This window comes from Mesoplodon mirus (genome assembly GCF_964341445.2).
Source record: "Mesoplodon mirus genome assembly, chromosome: 7".
Taxonomy (NCBI): Eukaryota; Metazoa; Chordata; class Mammalia; order Artiodactyla; family Ziphiidae; genus Mesoplodon; species Mesoplodon mirus.
This window is the reverse complement of record NC_138983.1, coordinates 38,141,589-38,166,890: the sequence shown is the minus strand read 5'-3', so window position 1 is coordinate 38,166,890 and position 25,302 is coordinate 38,141,589. Positions and strand designations below refer to the sequence as shown.

General features: G+C 47.2%; 1 protein-coding gene across 1 annotated transcript in view; it reads right to left on the bottom strand.

Annotated features, from left to right (window-relative positions):
• Window positions 1–22,429, bottom strand: part of VSTM5 (V-set and transmembrane domain containing 5) — a 32,272-nt gene extending 9,843 nt beyond the window's left edge. The window contains exon 1 of the mRNA XM_082629654.1: window positions 21,900–22,429. Within this exon, the coding sequence (XP_082485780.1) occupies window positions 21,900–21,990 (91 nt within the window). The 5' untranslated portion in view covers window positions 21,991–22,429. The remainder of the gene's footprint in view (window positions 1–21,899) is intronic.
• Between the last annotated feature and the right edge of the window lie 2,873 nt (window positions 22,430–25,302).

The following is a 25,302-nucleotide window of genomic DNA, read 5'->3' as shown; positions in this document are numbered from 1 at the left end:
GCAAAGAGAAAACTCTAAGGTAGACAACAGCTGATTTCTGAGGCACCCAAGGGGGCTCCACAGTGGGGGTGTAGAGACAGCCAGCTCTGGGTAGACAGAGAGGACAAAAGCCCTTCTTCCCTTAACCCTTTGGCTTCCGAACACATCTCCCATGGGTCAGCAATTTCACCACATCCCCTTTTTAGTGGGGACCGCCCATCAGTGACTGAGCCCAGCCCCACACTCGCCACACTTCCTCCATGGCAGGGCACTGGCTCGTGGGCGCTGGCCTGGTGAAGAGTATATCATCACCCCCATTTTAGAGAGGAGCAAGGTCAAGCCACTGAGGTTAGGTAATCTGTGCAATGTCACAGTAAGTGGCTGAGTAGAGATGGAAATCGGGGTATTCTTCCACTGTCCTGATAATAAGCCAGGATGTTTGCAGGAGCTGGGGAATGGGGAAGACATCATTACAGTTGAGGCTTGAAGAATAAGATTCTGAAAGGGAGGAAGGGCAATCCCAGCTAAGAAAGAAATGAGCCCACCTGGAGGAGCATGATGGATCCTCATGTTGGGGACCTGGTGAGTAAGAAACAAAGATGGGCTATACCACGAGGAATCTGTCACAGGCTGGGGATCAGCCGAAGGAGTTATCCGCGGGCAGTGAGGCCCTAGGATGGTATTCAAGTAGAAGCATGGCGTGCTCTAAACTGGGCTTCAGGAAGGGCAATCTGGCAGCAGAATTCACGATTTCATCATCTACACACCTCACCTGCATGGCCCTGGGCTCACCGCATGTGCTTGTCCTATGCACCTTCAGGAGAGCTCATGGCTGGAGCCCAAACAAGTGGGAACAGCTTAAGGTGCTGAGTGTGGCCAGACTTGGGCCAGTCTCTGGCCCGGACTGGGGAGACGGGATGGTGGGAGCAGCAGGAAGTACACACATGCGTGGTAGATCTACCCTAGGACTGTGAGATCTTTGCTGGGAGAACTCGTTTCCGATTCATCTCAGAAACACCAGTGTCCAGCACAGGGTCTGGCACTTCATAGGTGCTCATGATATGCCTGTATGAAAGAATGAATAAAGAGTAAACAAATACACGTGCCCTGCCTGTTGAACTGCTGCCCATTTGGAGAGATCAGGAAAGTAAGGGGTTGGATCTGTATTGAGTTGAGGGGGCAACAGGTCTGGCTGAGGGAGAGCTGGCAAGACCCCTTTCCCAGCCCCAAGTTTGCTGAGAGTCAAATAGCTAGGAGGAGAAATGGGATGGTTTTAAGTGGCAACTAATATATCCATGTCCCTGCCTAACTTCTGCTATTCCTGAAACAAGCGAGCCTGGAATTTCAGACACACAGCTTCATGAGGGGCCAACACAGAAACCCCAAATAATGGCTTTCAGGTTTAGATGCCATGACTAGTGTTGATGACTGACATTTGCATACAATTTACAGGGTACCTATCCCTCCTGTTAGCTCAGGTAGTAATTCCCCCTCTTGGTGCCTGATTACTCAGATACCAAAGAGCTCAGCTCCTCCCTGAGGGAGCTCCTCCCACCCCCCACCCCACCCCATATTGCCATATAATGGCCTTGGGAAGTCACCCAGATGTCAGCCAAACCCAAACAAAATGGACAGATGCAGGTTTAGATCGAGGCTGGCAGGCTGCTTTCCTTCATCAGGTTCCTGTACTTATACCCCAACCAGAAAAATCACTCCAAAAGAGCAAGAGCCACCGTTTCTACTGGTAACACTTGTTAAGTACTAGCTGTCACACACATTTATCACAGCTCAGTGAAACCCAGGCTGGGAAAGTTGAATGACTTGGCTGCTATCAGACAGGGAACAATGAGAAAGCTTGATAACATTATGTTGCCACGAGTGTGCAGAAGTTATACCCAATCATTACTGTGGAGATTATAAATGGGTATAATCTGCTTGAAGGGCAACATGTTGAAACCTATAGAAATATTAAATAGCACATACCTCTTGACCCAGAAATGCTACTTTTAGGAACTTATCCTACAAGTAATAAGGGCACATAGATGCAAAGTTATAAGTGTACGTATTGTCAATTGCAGTAGCAAAAGACTGGTGACAACCTATGTGTTCATAGGTAAAGGAAAACTGTTTCTTACTCCACAAAGAACATTTCTGACACTTACTACCTGAAGTTAGTGCAGACTCCACAGGTTAAGGGCTCAGTCTCACAAGACTGCTCCCCATTTCAGACACCAATCACAAGTCCAGGCTTCCTATACTTCTGACCAACTGGGTATAAATTGGAGGTTCCCATGACACCCTCTTCAGGTTTGATAATTTGCTAGAACAGCTCACAGAACTCAGAAAAGCACTTTACTTACTATGAGCACTTTATTATAAGGGATACAACTCAGGAACAGCCAAATGGAAGAGATGCCACAGGGCAAGGTATGTTGGAAGGAGCGTGGAGCCCCCATATCCTCTTGGGCCACACTGCCCTCCCAATACCTCCATGTGTTCACCAGCCCAGAAGCTCTCCCAACTCCCTTCAGTTAGGGTTTTTTGGGGAGCTCCCATGACATAGGCATGATTAAATCATTGGCAATTGGTGATTAACTCAATCCCCAGCCCTTCTCCCTTCCTGGGATGTCAGGGATGGGGCTAAAATTCCAACTTTCTAATCACAAGGTTGGTTCTTCTGCAAACGAGCCCTCATCTTCCAAGAGTAACATCATTAACAATCAAAAAAACACTCATCACTCTGGAGAATCCAAGGGTCTTAGAAGCTTATGTGTCAGGAACCAGTGACTAAGACCAAATATTATAACAAAAGATGGTCCTATCGCTGCTATCACCCAGGAAATCACTAAGTTTTTAGGAGCTCTGTATCAGGAATCAGGAGCAGAGACCAAATATATATTTCTTATTAAGTCAGAACTGGTTAAATAAATTATCAATATTCACACTTGGGAATACTACAGCGGCACTTTTAAAATGAGGTAGATCTATATGCATTGATATTAGATGATCTCAAAAATAATGAAGGGCTTCCCTGGTGGTGCAGTGGTTGGGAGTCCGCCTGCCAATGCAGGGGACACGGGTTCGTGCCCCAGTCTAGGAGAATCCCACATGCCGCGGAGCGGCTGGGCCTGTGAGCCGTGGCCGCTGGGCCTGCGCGTTCGGAGCCTGTGCTCCACAACGGGAGAGGCCACAACAGTGAGAGGCCCGCATACCGCAAAAAAAATAATAATAATAATAATGAAAAAGCACAGAGCAGAACAGTGTGTAGAGACTGTTTCCATTTCAGTAAACTAATGATATGTATATATGTGTGTGTGCACACACACAGAGAGATCTGCACATTTATCCGTAAAATGCACAGAACATCTCCCAAAGGGTATTCTAAAAATCAGGTGCCATGGTTGTCTTTGGGGAGGGGACTGGGTGTCTGGGGTGGAAGAAAGCTTTACATTTCATTTTATATCCTTTTGAACAGTTAGAATATTTTAGTGAGTCTGTGAATTACTTAAAGAAAAACAATAAATAAAATGAATGCCAAGACTGGGTCAGAGTCCCAGATTTTTCACATTTGATAATGTTAGTAATTCACATATACACAACTGAAAAAGTACTTCACAGGCACTATCTCAACCTGTGAGACAGGTAAGGGACTGGGGTTAAGGACCCATGCTTTTTGCTTCACAGGTACTTACTTATTTGATCACTAAATATATGCACCCAACATAGGAGCACCTAAATACATAAACAAATATTAACAGACATAAAGGGATAAATTGACAGTACCACAATAACAGTAGGGGACTTTAACACCCCACTACGTCAATGGACAGATCATCCAGACAGAAAATCAATAAGGAAATACTGGTCTTAAATGACACATTAGACCAGAGGCACTTAATAGATATATAAAGAATATTCCACCCCAAAGCAGCAGAATACACATTCTTTATAAGTGCACACAGAACATTCTCCAGGATAGATCACATGCTAGGCCACAAAACAAGTCTCAGTAAATTTAAGAAAAGTGAAATCATATCAACCATCTTTTCTGGCTACAATGCTATGAGACTAGAAATCAACTATAAGGGAAAAACACTGCAAAACCCACAAAAACATGGAGGCTAAGCAATGTGCTACTAAACAACCAATGGGTCACTAAAGAAATCAAAGAAGAAATTTAAAAAAAATACTTGGAGACAAAGAAAACACAGTGATCCAAAATCTATGGGTTGCAGCAAAGGCAGTTCTAAGAGGGAAGTTTATAGCAATACAAACTTACCTCAGGAAACCAAAAAAAAAACTCAAATAACAACCTAACCCTACACCTAAAGGAACTAGAAAAAGAAGAACAACAAAAAAACCAAAATTAGAAGGGAAGAAATCATAAAGATCAGAGCAGAAATAAATAGAGATTTAAAAAAATAGAAAAAAATCAATGAAACTAAGAGCTGGTTCTTTGAAAAGATAAACAAAATTGATAAACCATTAGATAGACTCATCAAGAAAAAAAGAGAAAGGGCACAAATCAGTAAGGTCAGAAATGAAAAAGAAGTTACAATTGACACTACAGAAATACAAAGGCTCATAAGAGATTACTACTAACAACTTTATACCAATAGAATGGACAACCTAGAAGAAATGGACAAATTCTTAGAAACATACAATCTCCCAAGACTGAAGCAGGAAGAAATATCCACAGAATAATTAACAGTAATGAAGTTGAATCAGTAATTTTAAAAACTCCCAACAAACAAAATTCCAGGATCAGATGGCTTCACAGGTGAGTTCTACCACACATTTAGAGAAGAATTAACACCTATCCTTCTGAAACTATTCCAAAAAATTGCAGATAAAGGAACTCTTCCAAACTCATCTACTAGGCTAGCATCACCCTGATACCAAAACCAGGCAAAGATATCACAAAAAAAGAAAACACAGGCCAATACCACTGATGAACATAGAGGTAAAATCCTCAACAAAATACTAGCACACAGGGGCTTCCCTGGTGGCACAGTGGTTAAGAATCCACCTGCCAATGCAGGGGACATGGGTTCGAGCCCTGGTCCGGGAAGATCCCACATGCCACGGAGCAACTAAGCCCATGCATCACAACTACTGAGCCTGCACTCTACAGCCCATGAGCCACAACTACTGAAGCCTGCACGCCTACAGCCTGGGCTCCTCAACAAGAGAAGCCACCACAATGAGAAGCCTGCACAGCACAACAAAGAGTAGTCCCCGCTTGCCGCAGCTGGAGAAGGCCCACATGCAGCAATGAAGACCCAGAGCAGTCAAAAAAATAAAAATAAAATAATTAATTAATTTAAAAAAATATTAGCAAACCAAATACATCAAAACAATCATACACCATGATCAAGTGTGATTTATACCAGGGATGCAAGAACAGTTCAACATTAGAAAATCAATATGATATGTCACATTAATAAACTGAAGAATAAAAACCATATGCTCATCTCAACAGATGCAGAAAAAGCTTTTGACAAAATTCAACATCCGTTTATTATAAAAGTCTCCAGAAAGTGGGCATAGAGGGAACATACCTCAACATAATAAAGGTCATATATAACGAACCTACAGCTAACATCATACTCAATGGTAAAAAGCTAAAAGCATTTCCTCTAAGATCAGGAACAAGACAAGGATTCCCACTCTTGCCACGTTTATTCAACATAGTATTGTAAGTCCTAGCAACAGCAATCAGAGAAGAAAAAGAAATAAAAGGCATCCAAATTGGAAAGGAAGAAGTAAAATTGTCACTGTTTGCATGATAATATACAAAGAAAATCCTCAAGATACCAGCAAAAACCTATGGAGCTCATTAATTAATTTGGTAAAATTGCAGGATACAAAATTAATATACAGAAATCTGTTGCATTTCTATACACTAACAACAAACTATTGGGTAGAAAAATTAAGGAAACAATCCCATTTACCATCACATCAAAAAGAATAAAATACCTAGGAATAAACCTACCTAAGGAGGTAAAACACCTGTACTCAGAAAACTATAAGACACTGTTGTCTTCAATGAAACTGAAGACAACCCAAACAGATGGGAAGATATACCATGGTAAGATGGATTGAAAGAATTAATACTGTTAAAATGTCCAAAGTATCCAAGGTTATCTACAGATTCAATGCAATCCCTATCAAAACAATGGCAATTTTCTCAGAACTATAACAAATAATTTTAAAATTTGTATGGAAACAAAAAAGACCCCAAATAGCCAAAACAATCTTGAGGAAGAAGGACAAAACTGGAGGTATCATGCTCCCTGACTTCAGACTATATTACAAAGCTACAGTAATCAAAACAGCATAGTACTGGCACAAAAACAGACGCAAAGATTATGGAACTGAATAGAGAGCTCAGAAATAAACCCATGCACCTATGGTCAATTAATCTATGATAAAGGAGGCAAGAATACACAGTGGAGGGAAGACAGTCTCTTCAATAAACTGTGCTGGGAAAACTGAACAGTTACATGTAAAAGAATGAAATCAGAACATTTTCTTACACCATACACAAAAATAAACTCAAAATGGATTAAAGACCTAAATGTAAGACCTGAAACTGTAAAACTCCTGGAAGAAAACATAGGCAGAACACTATTTGACATAAAACATAGCAACATTTCTTTGATCTGTCTCCTAAGGTAAAGGAAACAAAAGCAAAAATAAACAAACAGGATCTAAGTAAACTTAAAAGCTTTTGCACAGCAAAGGAAACCATTAACGAAAAAAAAACAAAAACACACAAACAACTGAATGGGAGAAAATATTTGCAAATGATATAACCAATAAGGGGTTAATATTCAAAAATATATAAATAGCTCACACAACTCACTATAAAAAAACCCCAAACAACCCAATTAATAAATGGGCAGAAGACTTGAATAGACATTTTTCCAAAGAAGACACACAGAAGGCCAATAGGCCCGTGAAAATATGCTCAACATGGCTAATCAGGGAAATGTAAATCAAAACTACAATGAGGACTTCCCTGGTGGCACAGTGGTTAAGAATCCGCCTGCCAATGCAGGGGACACGGATTCGAGCCCTGGTCCGGGAAGATCCCACATGCCACGGAGCAACTAAGCCCGTGTGTCACAACTACTGAGCCTGTGCTCTGGAGCCCATGTGCCACAACTACTGAAGCCCAGGCTCCTAGAGCCCATGCTCTGCAACAAGAGAAGCCTCCGCAATGAGAAGCCCATGCGCTGCAACGAAGAGGAGCCCCTGCTCGCCGCAACTAGAGAAAGCCTGAGTGCAGCAACGAAGACCCAACGCAGCCAAAAATAAATAAATTAATTAAAAGAAACAATAGTACATAAATATAAATATATATATTAAAAAAAACTCACAATGAGCTATCACCTCACACCTGTCAAATGGCCATCATCAAAAACTACAAATAACAAATGTTGGTGAGGATGTGGAGAAAAGGGAACCATTGGACACTGTTGGCAGAAATGTCAAGTGGTGCAGCCACTGTGGAAAACACTATGGAGGTTCCTCAAAAAACTAAAAATAGAACTACCATATGACCCAGAAATTCCACTCCTGGGTATATATCCAAAGAAAACAATAACACTAACTTGAAAAGATATATGCACCCAATGTTCATAGCAGCATTATTTATAATAGCCAAGATATGGAAGCAACCTAAGTGTTCATCAACAGATGAATGGATAAAGAAAATGTGGTATAAATACACAGTTTATATTGAATATTAGCCCTAAAAAAGAATGAAATTTTGCCACTTGCAACAACATGTATGGACTTAGAGGGTATTATGCTCAGTGAAATAAGCCAGATAGAGAAAGACAAATACTGTATGATATCACTTATAAGTGGAATCTAAAAAATAAAACTAGTGAATATAACAAAATAGAAACACTCACAGATACAGAGAACAAACTAGTGGTTACCAGTGGGAAGAGGAAAGGGGGAGGGGCAAAATAGGGGTAGGGGATTAAGAGATACAAAGTACTGTATATAAAATAAATAAGCTACAAGGATATATTGTACAGCACAGGGAATATAGCCAATATTTGAAACTATAAGTGGATTATAATCAATAAAATTTTTGAATCACAGTGTTATATACCTGAAACTAATACTGTAAATCAACTATACTTCAATTTAAAAAAAGATAGTTGGTGATCAGAATGTTTTACAATCAAAATCTTATTAAGCCAGCAGTATATTTATTCATTAAAAAAATGAGGAAACTGAGGCTGAGTCACAGTATTATTATCCAAATCTCTGACAAGTAGAAAATCAGCTGAGACTGGAACCCAACTCTCCTTTCACTGCTCCACAGCTGCCTCTAATAAGATAAGGCACTTTGAGTATAGAGGTGGAGTTTTTCACTTCTTTTATGTTTCTCAAAATAGCACATCACTCAGTGCTGGTAAGGACTTGGGAGACAGATGTGACAAGAAGCAAGAGTCTAGACCTGGGCTTTCCCATATGGTAGCTGCAAGCCACAGTAGCTATTGAGCACTTGAAATTAGCTAGTCCAAATTGAGATGTGCTCTAAATGTAAAATACACACCAGGTTTTTTGTTTGTTTTGCGGTACGCGGGCCTCTCACTGTTGTGGCCTCTCCCGTTGCGGAGCACAGGGTCCAGGAGCACAGGCTCCAGAAACACAGGCTCAGCGGCCATGGCTCACGGGCCCAGCTGCTCCGCGGCATGTGGGATCTTCCCGGACCGGGGCACGAACCCGTGTCCCCTGTATCGGCAGGCTGACTCTCAACCACTGCGCCACCAGGGAAGCCCCACACCAGATTTTGAAGACTTGGTACTTAGCATGTTAAACAGAATGTAAAATATCTCATTAATAAGTTTTTATATTGAATACATGTAGAAATAATATTTTAGACATATTGGGTAAAACAAAATATATTAAAATTAACTGTGCCTGTTTTTTTTTAATGTGACCACTAGAAAATTTAGAATTACACACATGTCTTGCATGTGTGGCTCACATTATATTTCTATTGGATACCCTTGGTTTAGACCATCACTCCTCCACCCGCTTCAGAAAAATCCTCTTCCCTTGAGTTTGTTTCACCCTCTCCCCTTCTCATCATCGTGAGTACTCTGGTCCCCCAGTCTCCTCTTCACTCTTCAAACACGTTGGCAACTCTACTGCAAGGTATGGCATCATCCTACATACCTCCAGCATTAGGAGATTCTCCTGATTCTATTCTAACATCTACAAGAAGATTCTCCCTTTACCTCGGTCTCCAGTAGAGCAGCCTGCTCTGACCACAACCTTCTCTCCTTCCTGTTTACTGTTCAACATCTCCCACTGGCCTCCTCAGTCCTTCCACTCCAACTCTCTCTACCTTTCCCAATCCATCATTCTCACATCCCTCCCTCTGCAGCCTGGGTTCCATAGCCCATCATGTCCCTCCCTCTGCAGCCTGGGTTCCATAGCCCATCATGTCCCAAACACTCTTGCCAAGATTCTTCAAACTCCAGTGGCCTCTGTCTTTTAATCACATCTACTAGCAAAACCCTCACCCTGGATCAACAGTTCTTCACTTCCTCTCTGCCCAGACCTGAGACCTGAACAGTCAGCACGGCAGGAGAACACCCCACGGCCAACGCTCGCCAGAACAACAGCGCACACGGTTTCCAGTGCACATTCGAGAGGGCCCTCCGTACTGCCCACCTTAATGTATTGTTCACGTAAATTCACTCTTCCTTTCTCCATGGTTATTATGTCCCTCCAATCTCTCTTTTTTTTTTTTTTTTTGCAGTACGTGGGCCTCTCACCACTGTGGCCTCTCCCGTTGCAGAGCACAGGCTCCGGACGCGCAGGCCCATTGGCCATGGCCCACAGGCCCAGCCGCTCCACAGCACGTGGGATCCTCCCGGACCAGGGCACGAACCCACATCCCCTGCACTGGCAGGTGGACTCTCAACCACTGCGCCACCAGGGAATCCCCCCTCCAATCTCTTTGACCTCCAAATTCCTCCTCATTCCCAGCAGACGACCTCGTCCTCCTGGGACACCACTGAGCACCCTCTCCTGCTTGCAACGCCCTGTGGCTCCTGGGCCACCACACTCACCCAATGTTCTCATCAGCTCCTTTTCTGCCGGCAGAGAGGAAACGCCGCCCTTCTCCCCAGATGCTGTGGAGGCACACCTGCCTGTGGGGACCGAGGGTGGCAGAGGAGGGCAAGATGCCGGCTGGGGAAGCCCTGGAATCAGAAGACCCAGGTACTGTTTCAGCTGCGCCAGGCCCTAGCTGAACAACAGCGCAAATCCCCTCCCCTCTCTGAGCCACTATTTCCTCATTTGTAATTAAGGATTATCATGGCTTGGCTGTTAATGATTCAATTAAAAAAAAATGTAGGTGAGAGAGCTTGACGGCCAGGAACAATTCCAGGGGGCACAGGAGCTCCTTTCTCTGATTTTTCTCCCAGACTCAATCCAGTCTCTCCCCATTCAACAAGCATTTGGGAAAGTAAGTCAAGGGGACTGACACTGATGGAGCACCAGCCCGGAGTCACACATGCTACATGCAAATCCATAATTAGCTCCTTTGGCATCTGATCAGCTCCACCCAATCTCTTCTCAGAGCCGCGCAGAGAAGGCCCGGCAAACCCACCTCCCCAGTCAGCAGACTGGACCAAGGGGAACCACCTGATCTAATCTAGCTATTGTCAATCTTTGAATATTAGACCATTTGGGGAAGCTTTTAAAAATCCTACCCTGGACTATGAGTTTAGAATCTTTGGGGGTGAGACCAAAGCTTCTGTGATTTTTTTTTTTTTTTTTTTTTTTGCGGTATGTGGGCCTCTCACTGTCGTGGCCTCTCCCGCTGCGGAGCACAGGCTCCGGACACGCAGGCTCAGCGGCCATGGCTCACGGGCCCAGCCGCTCCACGGCATGTGGGATCCTCTCGGACCAGGGCACGAACCCGTGTCCCCTGCATCGGCAGGCGGACTCTCAACCACTGCGCCACCAGGGAAGCCCACCTCTGTGATTTTTAAAAGTCCCCACATGATTCTAGTGTACAGCCAAGACTGAAAACCACTGAACGGATCCACACTAAGGGGTTAGCGGCTGAAGCCCAGGCCCACTTCCTAGGGGCATTTAACATCGCCTAAACCAAAGGAATGAAGGGCCATTGTGTGAAAAAGGAATGTTTGAGGCCCTGTGACAGCCTTTCAGCAAGATATTTGGGGGAAATGGGCTCTTTCTGGCATCCCTCAAATTTTATTATATCTGGTCCTATTTCTAGAGATGCTTCTGGATTAGGGAGGAAGAACGAGTGACCTAAGTATTTCCCTTTGCCTCCTCTACTGTCTGCAATGTTATAAGGCAATGGTTCTCAACATTTAGTTGCATCAGAACCACCTGGAGGGCTTATTGAAACAATTGCTGGGCCCCATCCCTAGTCTCTCATTCAGCAGGTCTGGGGTGAGGCCCTAGAGTTTGCATCACTAACAAGTTCCTAGGTAATGCTGCTGCTGGTCCCAGGACGACACCCTTAGAACTTTGGGCAAAGGGGACACTGAGGATGCTCCTAGGAGCCCTGAAAGCTGGCCCCTCCTCTCCTTCCCGAGCACAGTTAATACCACTTCTGCCAGGCAGGGGAAGAGCCTCTGCTGCAGAACGTCTCATCTTGGAGAAGGGAAGACTTGAGACACCCAATCATTGCCAGAACAAGCACCAGTGTGTAAAGATTGAAAGAAGATGGGTTCCGGTGAAGAGAACTGAGAGAGTGTGTGTATAAACGCATGCATTCATAGACCTGGAGTCAGGCAGACTTATCCTCAACATTTAAGTCTGCCAATAACAGCTGTGTGATCTGGGGTAAATTTGTTTCTTTCAGAATCTGTTACCGTACCAATGAAATAAGTATACTATAATAGGGTTGTGCCCACCTCCGGCAGCAGAATGAAGTTTAAGGGAGGCAAGACATATAAGGAGCTTATCACAGTTTCTAACACTTGGTGCCCATTCAATCATTATTGAATGATTATTCTTCAAAGAACGAGAACTCTTTGAAGATGCACTGAGCTGCTTATTGAGGTAGTGAGCTCCCCATCCTCATGGGTGTGTAAGCAGAAGCTGGAGTTGTACCAGGGACTGAAGCAGTAGATCTGAGACTGGGAGCTGGAGTGTTGCATGAAGGATGCTTGTTCTTCCAGCCCAAATTACGTTAACACGTATAGAACTTGAATCAGCATTTGTAAATCTGTGATCCACTTGTGGAGGTGTAGCAAGAGATTGGGTGACCCGAAATTCCTCCCTGTGGAATTCCTTCTGGAATCTTTCTGACTTAAGCAAGAGCCACCCTTGCTAGAAAGCCAAACACTTTTCTGAATGGTCACAGGCTATGGTCAAGTCACTGCTGTGTTTCTACTCGGATGTCAAGAAAGCCAGGTATGGCAAAGGTGGCTGCCTGGCCCTGCCCAAGCATGGGGGATGGGGTGCTGCTGGGTTTTCCCTCTGCAGATCTGGGCTGCAGGACTTATGGTGGGCCTGAGTCAGTGGCCAGCCTGGGGAACCAGGATGTGGGGTGCTCCTCAGACACTTCTGTGGAAATGTGTGTAGAACAGGAGGATGAAGGAGGAAATGAGGTGGCTGACCTCCCAACAATTCTTTTTACAGGATGCCTGAAGGCACTTGGAAGAGGGGTGTCGAGTGATCAAAAGATAATTCAGGCACACACGTGACTGGGTACCACAGTTAGAGTACAAAGCTCCTCCTTCAACGGGACTAAAGGGCCAATCCCTCTTCATCCTACAGGTCTTAGTTTAAACATCACTTCTTCCAGGAAGCCTTCCACAGTCCCTCAACACCAGGTTAGGGGTCCCAGCTCTGGGTTCCCATGGCTCTCTGTCCCTCTCTATCAATTTATCCCTGTTCATTGTAATTTCTCTTGATTAATGCTCCATCCTCCCAGATCAACTTTCAGCTATGAACACAGGGGCTGGTCTATCTTGTTCTTCATTGACTCCCCCGGGCCTGGCACAGTGCCTGGCACTTTGGGTTTCCCATAAACACCTGATGAAAGAATGAATGTCTTTAGGCAAGTCTCTCAAGCTCTCTGAGCCTCAGTTTCCCCATCTATAAAATGGGGACTAATAATACCTATTTGCAGGATTACTGTGAAGTTGCATGGAAAAGCAGCTGTTACAGTGCTTGGCACAAAGTATGTGGTGCTCAATAAATAGTCACAGATATTATTGCCTTGTAAGTGTTATTAACAATTATAAAAACTCAGGAGGTACCGGCTTTTCTTCTCTTCTGTTGGCTAGAGGCTATTATTAGTGATCTTTCTAAACTATACATCTTGCTGTGTCTCTCCTGGCTCTGAAAGACCTAAAAAGTCTCGCCTCAACCTTCTTTTCCTTCCCCATCTCCCAAGACCCCTTGCCACCCCCCAATTCCAGTGGCACCAGACTGTGGACCACTCCCCACTGTGGCTTACTCCCTCTAGCTCAGCTCAGATCACCCATCCCCATTCTCAGCCTTCTGCTCACTCCTAAAGGCCCATCTTAAATGTCACTCCTCTGCCAGGCCCCACTCGGCTCCCACAGCACAGTTCCCAGCTGGCTTTGCATTCGTGTTGGATGAGTGACTGCCCATCTCCCCCGCTAGAAGGAGCAGGCGAGCTCACACTGAGATCCGAATCGCCAGCACCCCAGCCGTGTGTGACATGACGGATGGCTCATTCAAACTGGGGCTGCCAAACTGAATTGACAGTCTACCTGACATAAAAGAACAAGCTCTGGTTCAGGGACTCCTGAACTCCCATCCCAGAGTATGCAGAAGGCCTGCTTGAGGAAGGCAAGAGGAAAGAGCGGGTCTGGTGTTCCGCTTTGGGGCATTGGCCTCCAAAAGGAAGGTGATCCAGTCCCACAGTGAGCCTGGGGTGGGGATATCGCAATAGGACAGAAGGGCAAACAGCCAGAGAAGGCTCACGTTAGGTCCCCTGGCCAGTGTCTGGTGCCGAGGGACCCACATCTCCCTCCTGATCCCCTGGCACTAGTGTAAGAGTCTATCAGAGGAAATATTCCAGCACTTAAGATACAAGACCTTCCCAAGCCCCAGTCCTTTAACTGTTAAGACAACTTATCAGATTGAATATGAAGAAATTGACCAGAGCTGAAAAACTTGACTTAACTAAAGAATTGTCACCCACTACTGGCCCCAAGAGCGAGAAGGTGGCGGTGCTGTGTCTGTGCTCATTATTTCCTGTCGCTCAGAACCTTCCTCCTCCCGGCTCACCGGGCTTCCTCCTACTTTGCCTTCGAGGCTTCTTCTTTGAGAAGACTCCTTCCAACTCTCAGCTGAGCTAAATGCTTTTCTCAGTACTCCCTGGGCATCTGACCTCAAATCATCTGGGTAGGATCTGACCTCCCCCTCTGGGTCATGTGATTCCTCCCACTGCAGGGACCGTGCTGAGTACCCCTGGCTCCTGGCATGGTGCTCCCGACACAGTAGGTGCTCAGGAACCATTTACTGAACCAAACCAAACTTCAAAGCAAAGCAGCCTTCTCTCTTGACCTAAGCCCGGTGGCAGAGTATCATGGGTTTGTCGGGATTAAACTACAAATAAGGCATAAGCGAGACTTGTCTGCATACAGTGGTGGGTGTTCTGAGAACGGAAGATGGGAGAAAGGTGCACTGTTCATGCCCAGCTCTTTCCTTAAGATAAGATGAATGGGGGGGGGACGTGGAAATGGTCTAGTCCAGGAACTCTCTACCTGGCCACACCTTAGAGTCACCCCAGGAGCCTAACTTGAAACAAAACAGTGTTGGGTCCTGCCCTCAAAGAGACGGATGTAACCATCTGGGGTAGGGTGTGGGCATCTGCAGGTCTTACAAGCCCTCCAGGAGGTTCTCATGTGCAGCCCTGGCTGAGAACCGCTAAACAGCCCACCCACCTGGCCCTGTGCACTCAGAGAATGAAGGTGACTCCATATACAGGGCTTACTGCCAGCACGGGACTGGAACCAGCCCCTCAGGCCCTGCCCCTTCCCAGCTGGGGCTCCCCAGGAAGCCCCAGAGCAGCGGGGTTCCTCTGGGATCAGCATGTCACTGGCCTGAGCTGCCCCTAGGGATGTGCCTCAGCAGGGGAAAGGCCACTGTGCTTCCTGGACCACAGTGAACAGCAGGAATGTTCTGTGCTCGCTTTACGGTCCAGTGTGTCCTTTCCCCTTTGCCCACAGGGCTGACCGGTGCCTTCCCAGCCCAGAAAACCAGTTATGGGAGAAAATCATTGCCCAAACTCACACTTGCCAATGATGCCTCTCTCCCACTCCCATTTCCGCTAGGTAAGTAAATACTTTCTGACCCTGAGACTGTGTTCCAGGGAAAACCCAGGTGCAGGCAGCCCAGTGTTTGAGAGCACAGGCTACGGGGGTGCAGTGTCAGTGGGGTCTCTGAGTGGGGGACCAGTTAAGTTTCCAGTAGGTGCCTACCAAGGCAACTCTCCCACTTCCCCACTTCCTCTTCCTTCGCTTAGCACACCCAGACCCTGCCAGGCCCCAAGAGGATGCATGAACCTAGGCTTTTTTTTTTTGGTTAGGATGGGTTTTTGTTGCTGCACGCGGGCTTTCTCTAGTTGCGGTACGCGGGCTTCTCACTCCGGTGGCCTCTCTTGCTGCAGAGCACGGCCTCCAGGTGCATGGGCTTCAGTGGTTGTGGCACACGGGCCCAGTAGTTGTGGCTCAGGGGCTCTAGAGCGCAGGCTCAGTAGCTGTGGCGCACGGGCCTAGTTGCTCCGCGGCATGTGGGATCCTCCCAGACCAGGGCTCGAACCCGTGTCCCCTGCATTGGCAGGTGGATTCTTAACCACTGCACCACCAGGGAAGTCCTGAACCTAGTTTTTGAGCACTTGCTGTATGCCTAAAACTCTCTTCTCCACCCTGTCCTGCTGTATACCCTTACTCAGCTTTCAAGACTCAACTTCACCTTCTTCATTCCCATTCCCCAGGTAGGAGGATGCTTCCCGGTGACGGTGACCGACAGAAGCAACACACATTCGGGAAGGACTCAACTTTAGTCCAGGCTGACAGAGATTACAGCAAAGTTATTTATTTGTAACGTGCATCTTGACTTTAGATATATCGGAATATTAAAAGTAAAAAAAAAAAAGTCTTAGAGCAGATGAAATAAATAGGTGTCCTTAAGTCCTGGGGACAATGGAGAAAGGAGACTCTCCTGACTGCAGCCCCTTCCCAGACCAGCATATACTCAGGACTCCCTTGGAGACCAGAAATGAAGAAATTTGGGTGACTTTCTGGTTAATTCCGCCCCTCCCTCAATAGCTTCAGTGTAATCCCCCAGGCATTTTTTGAGTACTACCCCCAAGGGGAGGAAGTGTGTGTGCAGGGGGTACCTGTCAGCCTGGAGGTGGCCCCCGGCCTTCCTCCTCCTCCATACGATGTGCATATCAATAGCACTGCACTCAGCACCCTGCATTAGGGCTCTGTTCTCCCCCCAGGGAGGGCTAAAATCTGAAACCTGACATGTCCATCAGAAGGGGGCTAGCTAAGGAAAAAGTAGCATGTGGAGGGTTTCCCTGGTGGCGCAGTGGTTGGGAGTCCGCCTGCCGATGCAGGGGACGCGGGTTCGTGCCCCGGTCCGGGAAGATCCCACATGCCATGGAGCGGCTGGGCAGGTGAGCCATGGCCGCTAAGCCTGCGCATCCGGAGCCTGTGCTCCGCAACGGGAGAGGCCACAACAGTGAGAGGCCTGTGTACCACAAAAAAAAAAAAAAAAAAAAGTAGCATGTGGATACAATGACATATGGATAGCAGTTGAGAGGAATGAGCAAGATCTAGGCTATCAACATGGACAGAGCTCAAAAACTGCTGTAAAAAGGGAATTCCCTAACAGTCCAGTGGTTAGGACTCGGTGCTCTCGCTGCCAAAGGCCCGGGTTCAATCCCTGGTCAGGGACCTAAGATCCCACAAACAGTGTGGCATGGCCAAAAATAAATAAATAAATAAATTGCTGTGAAAAGTAAGTTGTTGAGTAACAAGCACAGCATGACTGCATTTTTTTTATTGCATTTTTAAAAGCACACCCAAGCACCACTCTTTTGGGTGGGTACCTTTATAGGTATGCAAGATCATTGTCTATAAATCAGAGAGGACAGTGCAGAGAGAGACCATGCCTCATTTGTTTCACCTGCGCCAGTGCAGAGCCTGATACACCATAACTGCTTAATAACTGTGGACGGCTGCATAGGTGACCAGTGGGGCCTTGTCCTGGCTTGATGGATCCCGGTGTCTCCCCGGGGCCTCCAGGGGATTCCTCCAACACCAGCTCTCCCTCCCCTCCCATGGCACCTCCAGCTAATCCAGAACCCATAGCTCCATCTGGTTGTGGCTGCTCTGGCCTATCAACTCCCTCCCCAGACCCAGGCTCAGCCCCCATGCTGCCCCTCTGTTCTCCTGGGCACTGGGCCATGAGTGACTCAGTGGGGCTAGCTCCTCCATCCCTGGCTCCACCCTGGTCAAGTGGGGATGTTAAAGGGCACTCGTGTGTGTATTCATGTGTGCACGTGTGTGGCTGTGTGCGCATGCTGGGGGAGTGGGCTGCTTTTTAGAAGCTGAGGTTGGAGCACAGGAAGCAAGCTGACTTGGCCTGGGCCATTAGCTAAACTTTCCTACTTAACAATAGGTCCTACTGTATAGCACAGGGAAATATATTCAATATCCTATGATAAACCCAAATGGAAAAGAATATTTAAAAAAGAATATATATATGTATATATGTATATATATATATATATATATATATATATATATATATGAATCACTTAGCTGTATGGCAGAAATTAACACAACATTGTAAATCAACTATGCTTCAATTAAAAACAAACAAACAAAAAAACCAACAACAAAAAAACCCAAAACTTTCCTGCTTGAGTCTTGGATCATCTGCTTCCAAATGAGCGGGAGCACTGATGAGGAGGAGGCCTGATGGATAACTTCCCATGTTGAGAGCTGAGAAAGGAAACGAACAAGGGTCCTAGAAAAGCGCTCCACCTTGGCCAGGTGCGGGAGGCCTGCCAGCTTTCAGAGGGGATATGCCTTTAAGTCCCTGTCTTATTCAGCTTGAGCTGTTATAACAAAATACCAAAAACTGGGGGGCCTAAACAACAGACATTTACTTCTCACAGCTGTGGAAGCTGCAAAGTCCAAGGTCAAGGTGGCAACAGACTCAGTTCTTGGTGAGGACCCCCTTCCTGTCTTGCAGATGGCCGCCTTCCTGCTGTATCCTCACATGTAGAGAGAGGGAGTGCTGGTCTCTTCCTCTTATTATAAAGACACTAATCCCCTCATGGAAGTCCCACCCTCATGACCTCATCTCAACTTAATTGCCTCCCAAAGGTCCCACCCACCTACACGTACCATTATACTGGGAGTTAGGGCTTCAACATATGAATTTCTGGGGGACACAAACATTCAGTCCATAACATCCTGCCCCTGGCCCCCCAAAATTCATGCAATGAATTCTTGCATGCAAAATACATTCATTCCATCCAAACAGCTCCAAAAGTCTTAACTCCTTTCAGAGACTTGGGGTATGATTCATCTTGAAAGAAAATTACTCTCCAGCTGTGAACCTGTGAAACCAGGTAGGTTATGTACTTCCAAAATGCAGTGGTGGGACAAGCATGGGATAGATACTCCCACTGCAAAAAGAAGAAATCAGAAGTAAGAAGGAGTGACGGGTCCCAAGTGAGCCCCAAACCCAGCAAGGTAAATGCCGTTAGCTCTTTGGTTTGATGCTCTGCCTTCTGGACCTACCGGGGCGGTGGTCTTGCCTTTAGGACCCACTGAGACAGGGGTGCACCGTCACCCCTGCAGCTCTGCTGGGCATTTCCATGTCCCCCAGAGACTCTGCAAGGCCTCCATCTTGCCTGTTGAAACCAAGGCAATGCCCCACCCCCGCCTTTTGAAACCGAGGAGACAGCTCTGATGCTGGCTGAATTGCCTTCAGAGTCATTCTTTTCTTAGCCTGAAAAATAGTGTACACAGCTAAACAGCGATACAGTCAGCCCTGTAGGATCTATCAAATCTGACAGCCTTCCCTCATTCCATTCTGTCTTCACCCCCTTCAGTTACACTGGAGTTGTTTCTGCTGGGGTGGCTGATTAGGCCCGTGGTTCACACCCAGGCTAATCTTATCAAACAGTGTTTGGCCTCAATCTACGTGTTCTCTTCTGAACATGCTCTCATTTTTCGTAACACAGATAGGCTGAGAATTTTCCACATCTTTAAGTTCTAGTTCCTTTTTGCTTAAGAATTCCTTCTTCAAGTCATTTCTCTCTTCTTGCATTTCACTATAAGCAGAGAGGAGGGACCAGGTTGCTCCTTCGACACTCCTTAATATCTCCTCAGCTAAATATCTAATTTCTCCTCACTCCCAAGCTCTACCTTCCACAGAACACTAGAACATGAACACAGCTCAGCCAAGTTCTTTGCCACTTTCTAACAAGGATCACCTTTTCTCTATTGTCCAGTAACATGTTCCTCATTTCCATCTGAAACCTGACCAGAATGGCCCTTAGGGTCCATATTTCTAGCATGTACTTCAAAACTCCTCCGCTTCTACCCATTACTCAGTCCCAAAGCTGCTTCCACATTTCTGGGTATTTGTTACAGCAGCACTTTGCTTCTCGGTACCAATTTCTGTCTTAGCTAGGGCTGCTATCACAAAATACCATAGACTGGGTGCCTTAAACAACATAGTTCTGGAAGCTGGGACATCAAGATCAAGGTGACGGCAGATTTGGAGGACTCTCTTCCTGGCTTGCAGAGAGCTGCCATCTTGCTTCGTCCTCACATGGCAGAAAGAGATAGAGAGAGGGATCTCTGGTGTCTCTTCCTCTTCTTATAAGGACACTACCCCCATCGTGGAGGCCCCACCATCATGACCTCCTCTAAACCTAACTGCCTTCCAAAGGTTCCACCTCCAAATGCCATCACATTGGGGGCTGAGGTTTCAACATGTGAATTTCAGGGGGACACAAACATTCAGTCCATAACAGTCCCGTTTATAGAGAAAAGGCCTCAAATGCTGGGTGTTTGTGTGTTTGTGTTTGTGGAGCATGCTTTCACGCAGACTTCAGTGTAAATGATGAATATCTGACTTTCTGGGTGGAAGCTTTGGGCAGAGGCTGAAGAGGCAGAGAATGGAGGGAGCTGCTGAGGGGAGGAGGCCCCCTCTACATCATCAGTGCTGGCCCTGAAGCACAGGCCCCCATCAGGCAGGTGCACACCCACTCACTATCCTTAAGGGGTAGACTCTGGCTGGCACTGGACAAGCGCTGGGAATCTGTCTTCCTGGAGTTTACAGCTTTGCAGGAGTCACTATTCAATGGAGAGCTGCAAAACTTTGAACCTTCCTCCTGGTTTTGCACATGCTTCCTTTTTACCTAGGATGCGCTGTGTTCCCTCTGTCCCATTCCCCTGGCTGCTCCTGTCCATCTGTCACTGGGTAAGTGCAGCTCCCTTTGGGAGGCTTGGCCTCATTCCCCTGAGCCTCTAGGGCTTCCAGAACTTTGGCACTTCCTGCCTCTCAGGACTCGCCACTCCAAGCCGGCACTCTTGTCTGCTCGTCTGAGGACAGGACTGTGAACCATGGTATCCCCAGTACGATTGTGGCCTGCTTCCTGGAAGCAGAGGGTGCCATGAATGAGTGAGTGAATAACTGAATTATACACTGTGGTGAATCGTTGGTCCTTGAATGCCTGGGACAGCTGTACAGATGTTGCATGAGAATGCCTGATTGGAGACACATGTTGAAGGGTTGAAAAATGATAGAAAAGGTCACTGCAAGGCCAAACACACCCACCCACCTGATGGACTAGCTGGCTATTCCTTGCTCCACAGACAGCCAGAGGCACATGCACCCTCCCAGTCCTTTTGGGTTTCTGAGATCTGCAGCCTCCAAAGCTGGGCTCTAGCTAGAGAGGTGTAAAGGTCAAGCGTGCTAGATTGCCCAGGTTTAAATCCTAACTCCACCAAGGCCTAGCTGGTGACGGCTGTGCATCAGTTTCCTCACTTGTGAAACAGGGATAAGAGTGGCACTTTTTTCATTGGGTTGCTCCGAGGATTTAATGAAAGAAGTGTTGTCAAGCCCCAGGGACAGTGAGCGCAAACGTGCTTAGTAAGCACCGCCTCTTACTATAGACCCTCCCACCGCCAGTGGCCCTGCACTGGTGAGTCTCCACACTTCAGATGACTAATCTGTAAAATGAGAATAGTCATAAGGATCATGATTAAATGAGAAAGTAGAACTGCATTCTAATCTGCGGTTTGGGTCCATGGTAGTCTGTGGGGCTGTGCGTTACATGCAGACTCACCAAGCCGGGGGATTCTGGGGACAGCTCATCCAAAGCCTCCGCTCCGGGGAGAGCGGTGAGGACCACAGCCGGCCTGAGGGATTCAGGCCCTAACACCCAACCCAAACCCCTACAACCCCTTCTCTTCGAGACAGTCTGCTGGGGGTTCCTCTGAGAGGTGGGGAGGCCTACAGCACCAGGGACCAGCGTCAGGGACCAGGGAAGGCGCCGGAAGGAGAGGGGGAGGGTCCCCGCAGTAGGGGGCGGGGCTCGTGTGCCCGGGGGGTCGCGAATGCCTGGACTGCAGCCTGGTTATTCCAGGAAAAAGAAATAAAAAATGCTGCAGAGGAGGCGGCCACCGGGCCGAGCCGGTTATCTTCCGGGCGCCTTCCGGCTCTGATAACGCCCGGGGCGGGGCGCGTACCCAGAGTGGCCCGGGAGCCGGCCTGGGGGATCCTCGCCGGGCCGGGTCCCCGCTCCAGGCCGCGCCCAGACCCGCGGAAAGCTGTGGTTCGCCCCGCACCCCCGGCCCCCGCCCGGTCCGGCCCTTGCTTACTCTGCAGACAGCGGGCAGCGGCCAAGCAGAGGGCGAAGACTCCCAGCGAGAGGCCGTGGCTCTTCCTCCTCCGGCTCGGCAGAGGCCTCATGAGCAAGCCCCGCGCGCCGCCGGCCCGGCATTGGCGTCCCGGGCGGCGCGGCGCGGCGCGGCCCCGGCTGTGCGCTCACGTGGCAGCCTCTGCAGCTCCTGGCCGCCCGCCTGCCCGCTCCTCCTCCTCCGCTGCCTCCTGCCTGTCCTGTGAGGCCAGATGCAGATGAGCTGGTGTACTCCGGTTGAACCAGTTCCCAAGGAGTGGGGAAGGAAGAGGAGACCGGGAGGGAGGAAGGGAGGGAGAGAGAGGAAGCAGTTAGAACGCACACACTCAGAGGTAAATAATAGCAAAAAATGAGTAGTCTCCTTCCGTTCACACCCACTTGACTGGTATTGATTCAAGATTCAGCTGGACGCTGGGTGGCAGAAGGAAGGGAAGGTATTAGCTGTTGCCTGAGGACCAAGAGGGACCATCTAATGGCTCCATGTGAAATGAGAAGGCTTTCAGGTAGGTGAAATGACAGCCTAGGGTGAGAGGGGTGAGAAGAGGACAAGGGAGCCTCAGGCTGCTCTGGGTGGAGCCACTGGACAGTGATGATAGCTATCCACCATGTACCGTCCAGCCATCTAAACACCATCCATCCACCCATCCATCCATGCATCCACCCACCCACCCATCCATCCATCTATACATCCATCCACCATCCATCCACCCATCTATCCATCTACCATCCACCATTCTTCCATCCACTATCTACCCACCCCCCATCCACACCTCCATTCATCCATGCATACAAGATGTATTCACTGAGAGCCTACTTATTTGCACAGGGCCTGATACATGGTAGACAGTCATAAAACATTGGTGGATTTGAAGCCGGGCACTGTGCTAAAGGTTGGGGATACAACTATGAATAAGATAGAAGTCTTTAGAAATCCTAGCGAGGGGTAGGGCTGGAAAAACAAGCAATTGCTGTACAGGACATATGTCTCTTTGATAAGGGAGGCCCAGTATGCTATGGGGACTCAGGGCAAGAGTAATTAACCCTGGGGAGGGAGAGTACAGGGTGGAGGAGGAATTAATATTGATCTCAGCTAGTCATGAAATTCAACTCCAGTTTGTTAAAACTAGATTTTCTAGCCTTCTTTGCAGCTGGGGGTAGCAGTGCTGGCCGGTGCTGGCCAGTGATGTTAAGGGAAGTCTTCTTGGGGTGTTTCTGGGAAAGTTTTTGCTTTCTTTTATTTTAATTAATTAATTAAATTATTTTTATTTTTGGCTGCGTTGGGTCTTCATTGCTGCATGTGGGCTTTCTCTAGTTGTGGCGAGCAGGGGCTACTCATTGCGGTGCGCGGGCTTCTCATTGCGGTGGCTTTTCTTGTTGAGGAGCATGGGCTCTAGGCACGCGGGCTTCAGTAGTTGTGGCATGTGGGCTCAGTAGTTGTGGCTCGCGGGCTCTAGAGCACAGGCTCAGTAGTTGTGGTGCACGGGCTTAGTTCCTCCGTGGCATGTGGGATCTTCCCAGATCAGGGCTCGAACCCGTGTCCCCTGCATTGGTAGGTGGATTCTTAACCACTGCGCCACCAGTGCTTTCTTGATAAAAAGTGACAGATAAGGCTAGGGCTGCCCCTCTCCCTTTCTTCCTGCCTTGAAGATATCATAACCTTTAGATCTGTGGCACCTATCTTGCTTTCTTGATAAAAGTGACAGATAAGGCTAGGGCTGCCCCTCTCCCTTTCTTCCTGCCTTGAAGATATCATAACCTTTAGATCTGTGGCACCTATCTTGTATCCATGAAGTTACATGGATGAGGACAAAAGCCATCATGCCAAGTAGGATGATGGAGCAGAAAGATGGAAAGATAGAAGACCATGGCAGTCCGGCACACTTTCCTGTCTCCTTCTTCTGGCTCCTAAGGGGGACTCCTTGCCAATTTCATGTGTTCTTGGTGAGGTTGACAGTAGTGGTACCCTGCTGACCGCCCCTGGGTGAGCTTGTGAGCCAGGCTGACCAATCAGAGTACACTTTTCACCAGCCAAAGTGTTTGGTTCAGGGATGGTTGGACAGGGCCCTCAGAGTCTTCCCTGGGAATGATATGTGGTCATTGTTGGGATTGCTAAAATGAGAGGATACGAACCTGGGAATACTGGGAATATTGGAAAGGCCCTGAATTAAGCATGAAGCCAAGATGGTACAAACTAAGCTGGGAGCTGAGAAGAGAGTTAGAGCCCTCATGACATGGATTGAGCTCTGGGATTCTGCACACTAGCCTTTGCCAGTTATGAGCAAATAAATACCCTCTTTGCCTCAAGAAATTAAAAAGTTGGATTTCTCTGACATAAAATTGAGAAAGTCCTGACTCATACAAGGGGTCTTCTTGACAGTTTTCTGTTGTTTTTTTTTTTTTATTCCATGTAAGGGGATTCAGGAATCACTTGCATTCATTTATTTATTCATCAAACTTTCATAACATCTGACCCCGTACCGGGCTACATTCTAGGCCCTGCAGCTCCAGAGATGAATAACTAATTCATGGCTCCTGGTACCAAGAAACTCACAAAGTAGACAGCATGATCCAGATTGAGAAAGGCCTCCAGGTATATGGGCTCTTCCTGCTGAGGCCAAGATGAGAGCAAACTGGCTGTTTTGCTCACTGCCACTGGCACCTGGCACATGAATTAGAAAAACTGTAGTCTGAGAGATGTAAGAGAGAAGGAAGAATTTCATGAGATCAAGAGCTGATAAAGGCTAGAGTGACTCAGTGATGCTCTGAGTTCCTGTCCTGCCTCTGTCACCCACCAGCTCTCTGGCCTTGGAGAAGTAACATCAACTCCCTGGACCTCTGAGGGGTTTGGGCTGTACCAGAAATGCTCAACCCTGTCTGCACATTAGAAAAAAAGCACTGCGGCCAGGGCCTCACTTCAGTTCAACTAAATCATATTTTCTGGGATGGGGCCCTGGCATTAGTGTTTTTTGAAAGCTCACTGAATAATTCTAATGTGCTGCCAGAGTGGAAAAACACTGCTCTGGGTTAGTTAGAAGCTTCTTGTGTCATATTCAAATGATACTTTGATCTGAGTTTGTGGGATCCTTTATATAGAGTAGGATTTCATAGAGGGGAGGAGGGAGATAGTATGAGTTCATTTAAGCCCTGATTATATTTACTATTTCATTTGTTCATTCTCTCCTACCTTCCTCCCTCCCTCCCTTCTTCCTTCCTTCCTTCCTGCCTTCCTTCCTTCCCTTTCCTTCCCTTCCCTTCCTTTCTTCTTTTCTTCCTACAACTTTTAGTTAAGTGCCTACAAGATCCCAGGCATGGCAGTAGTCTGGTTGAGGCAGAGAGGGAAGAATAGGGAGAAAAACTAGAAAAGC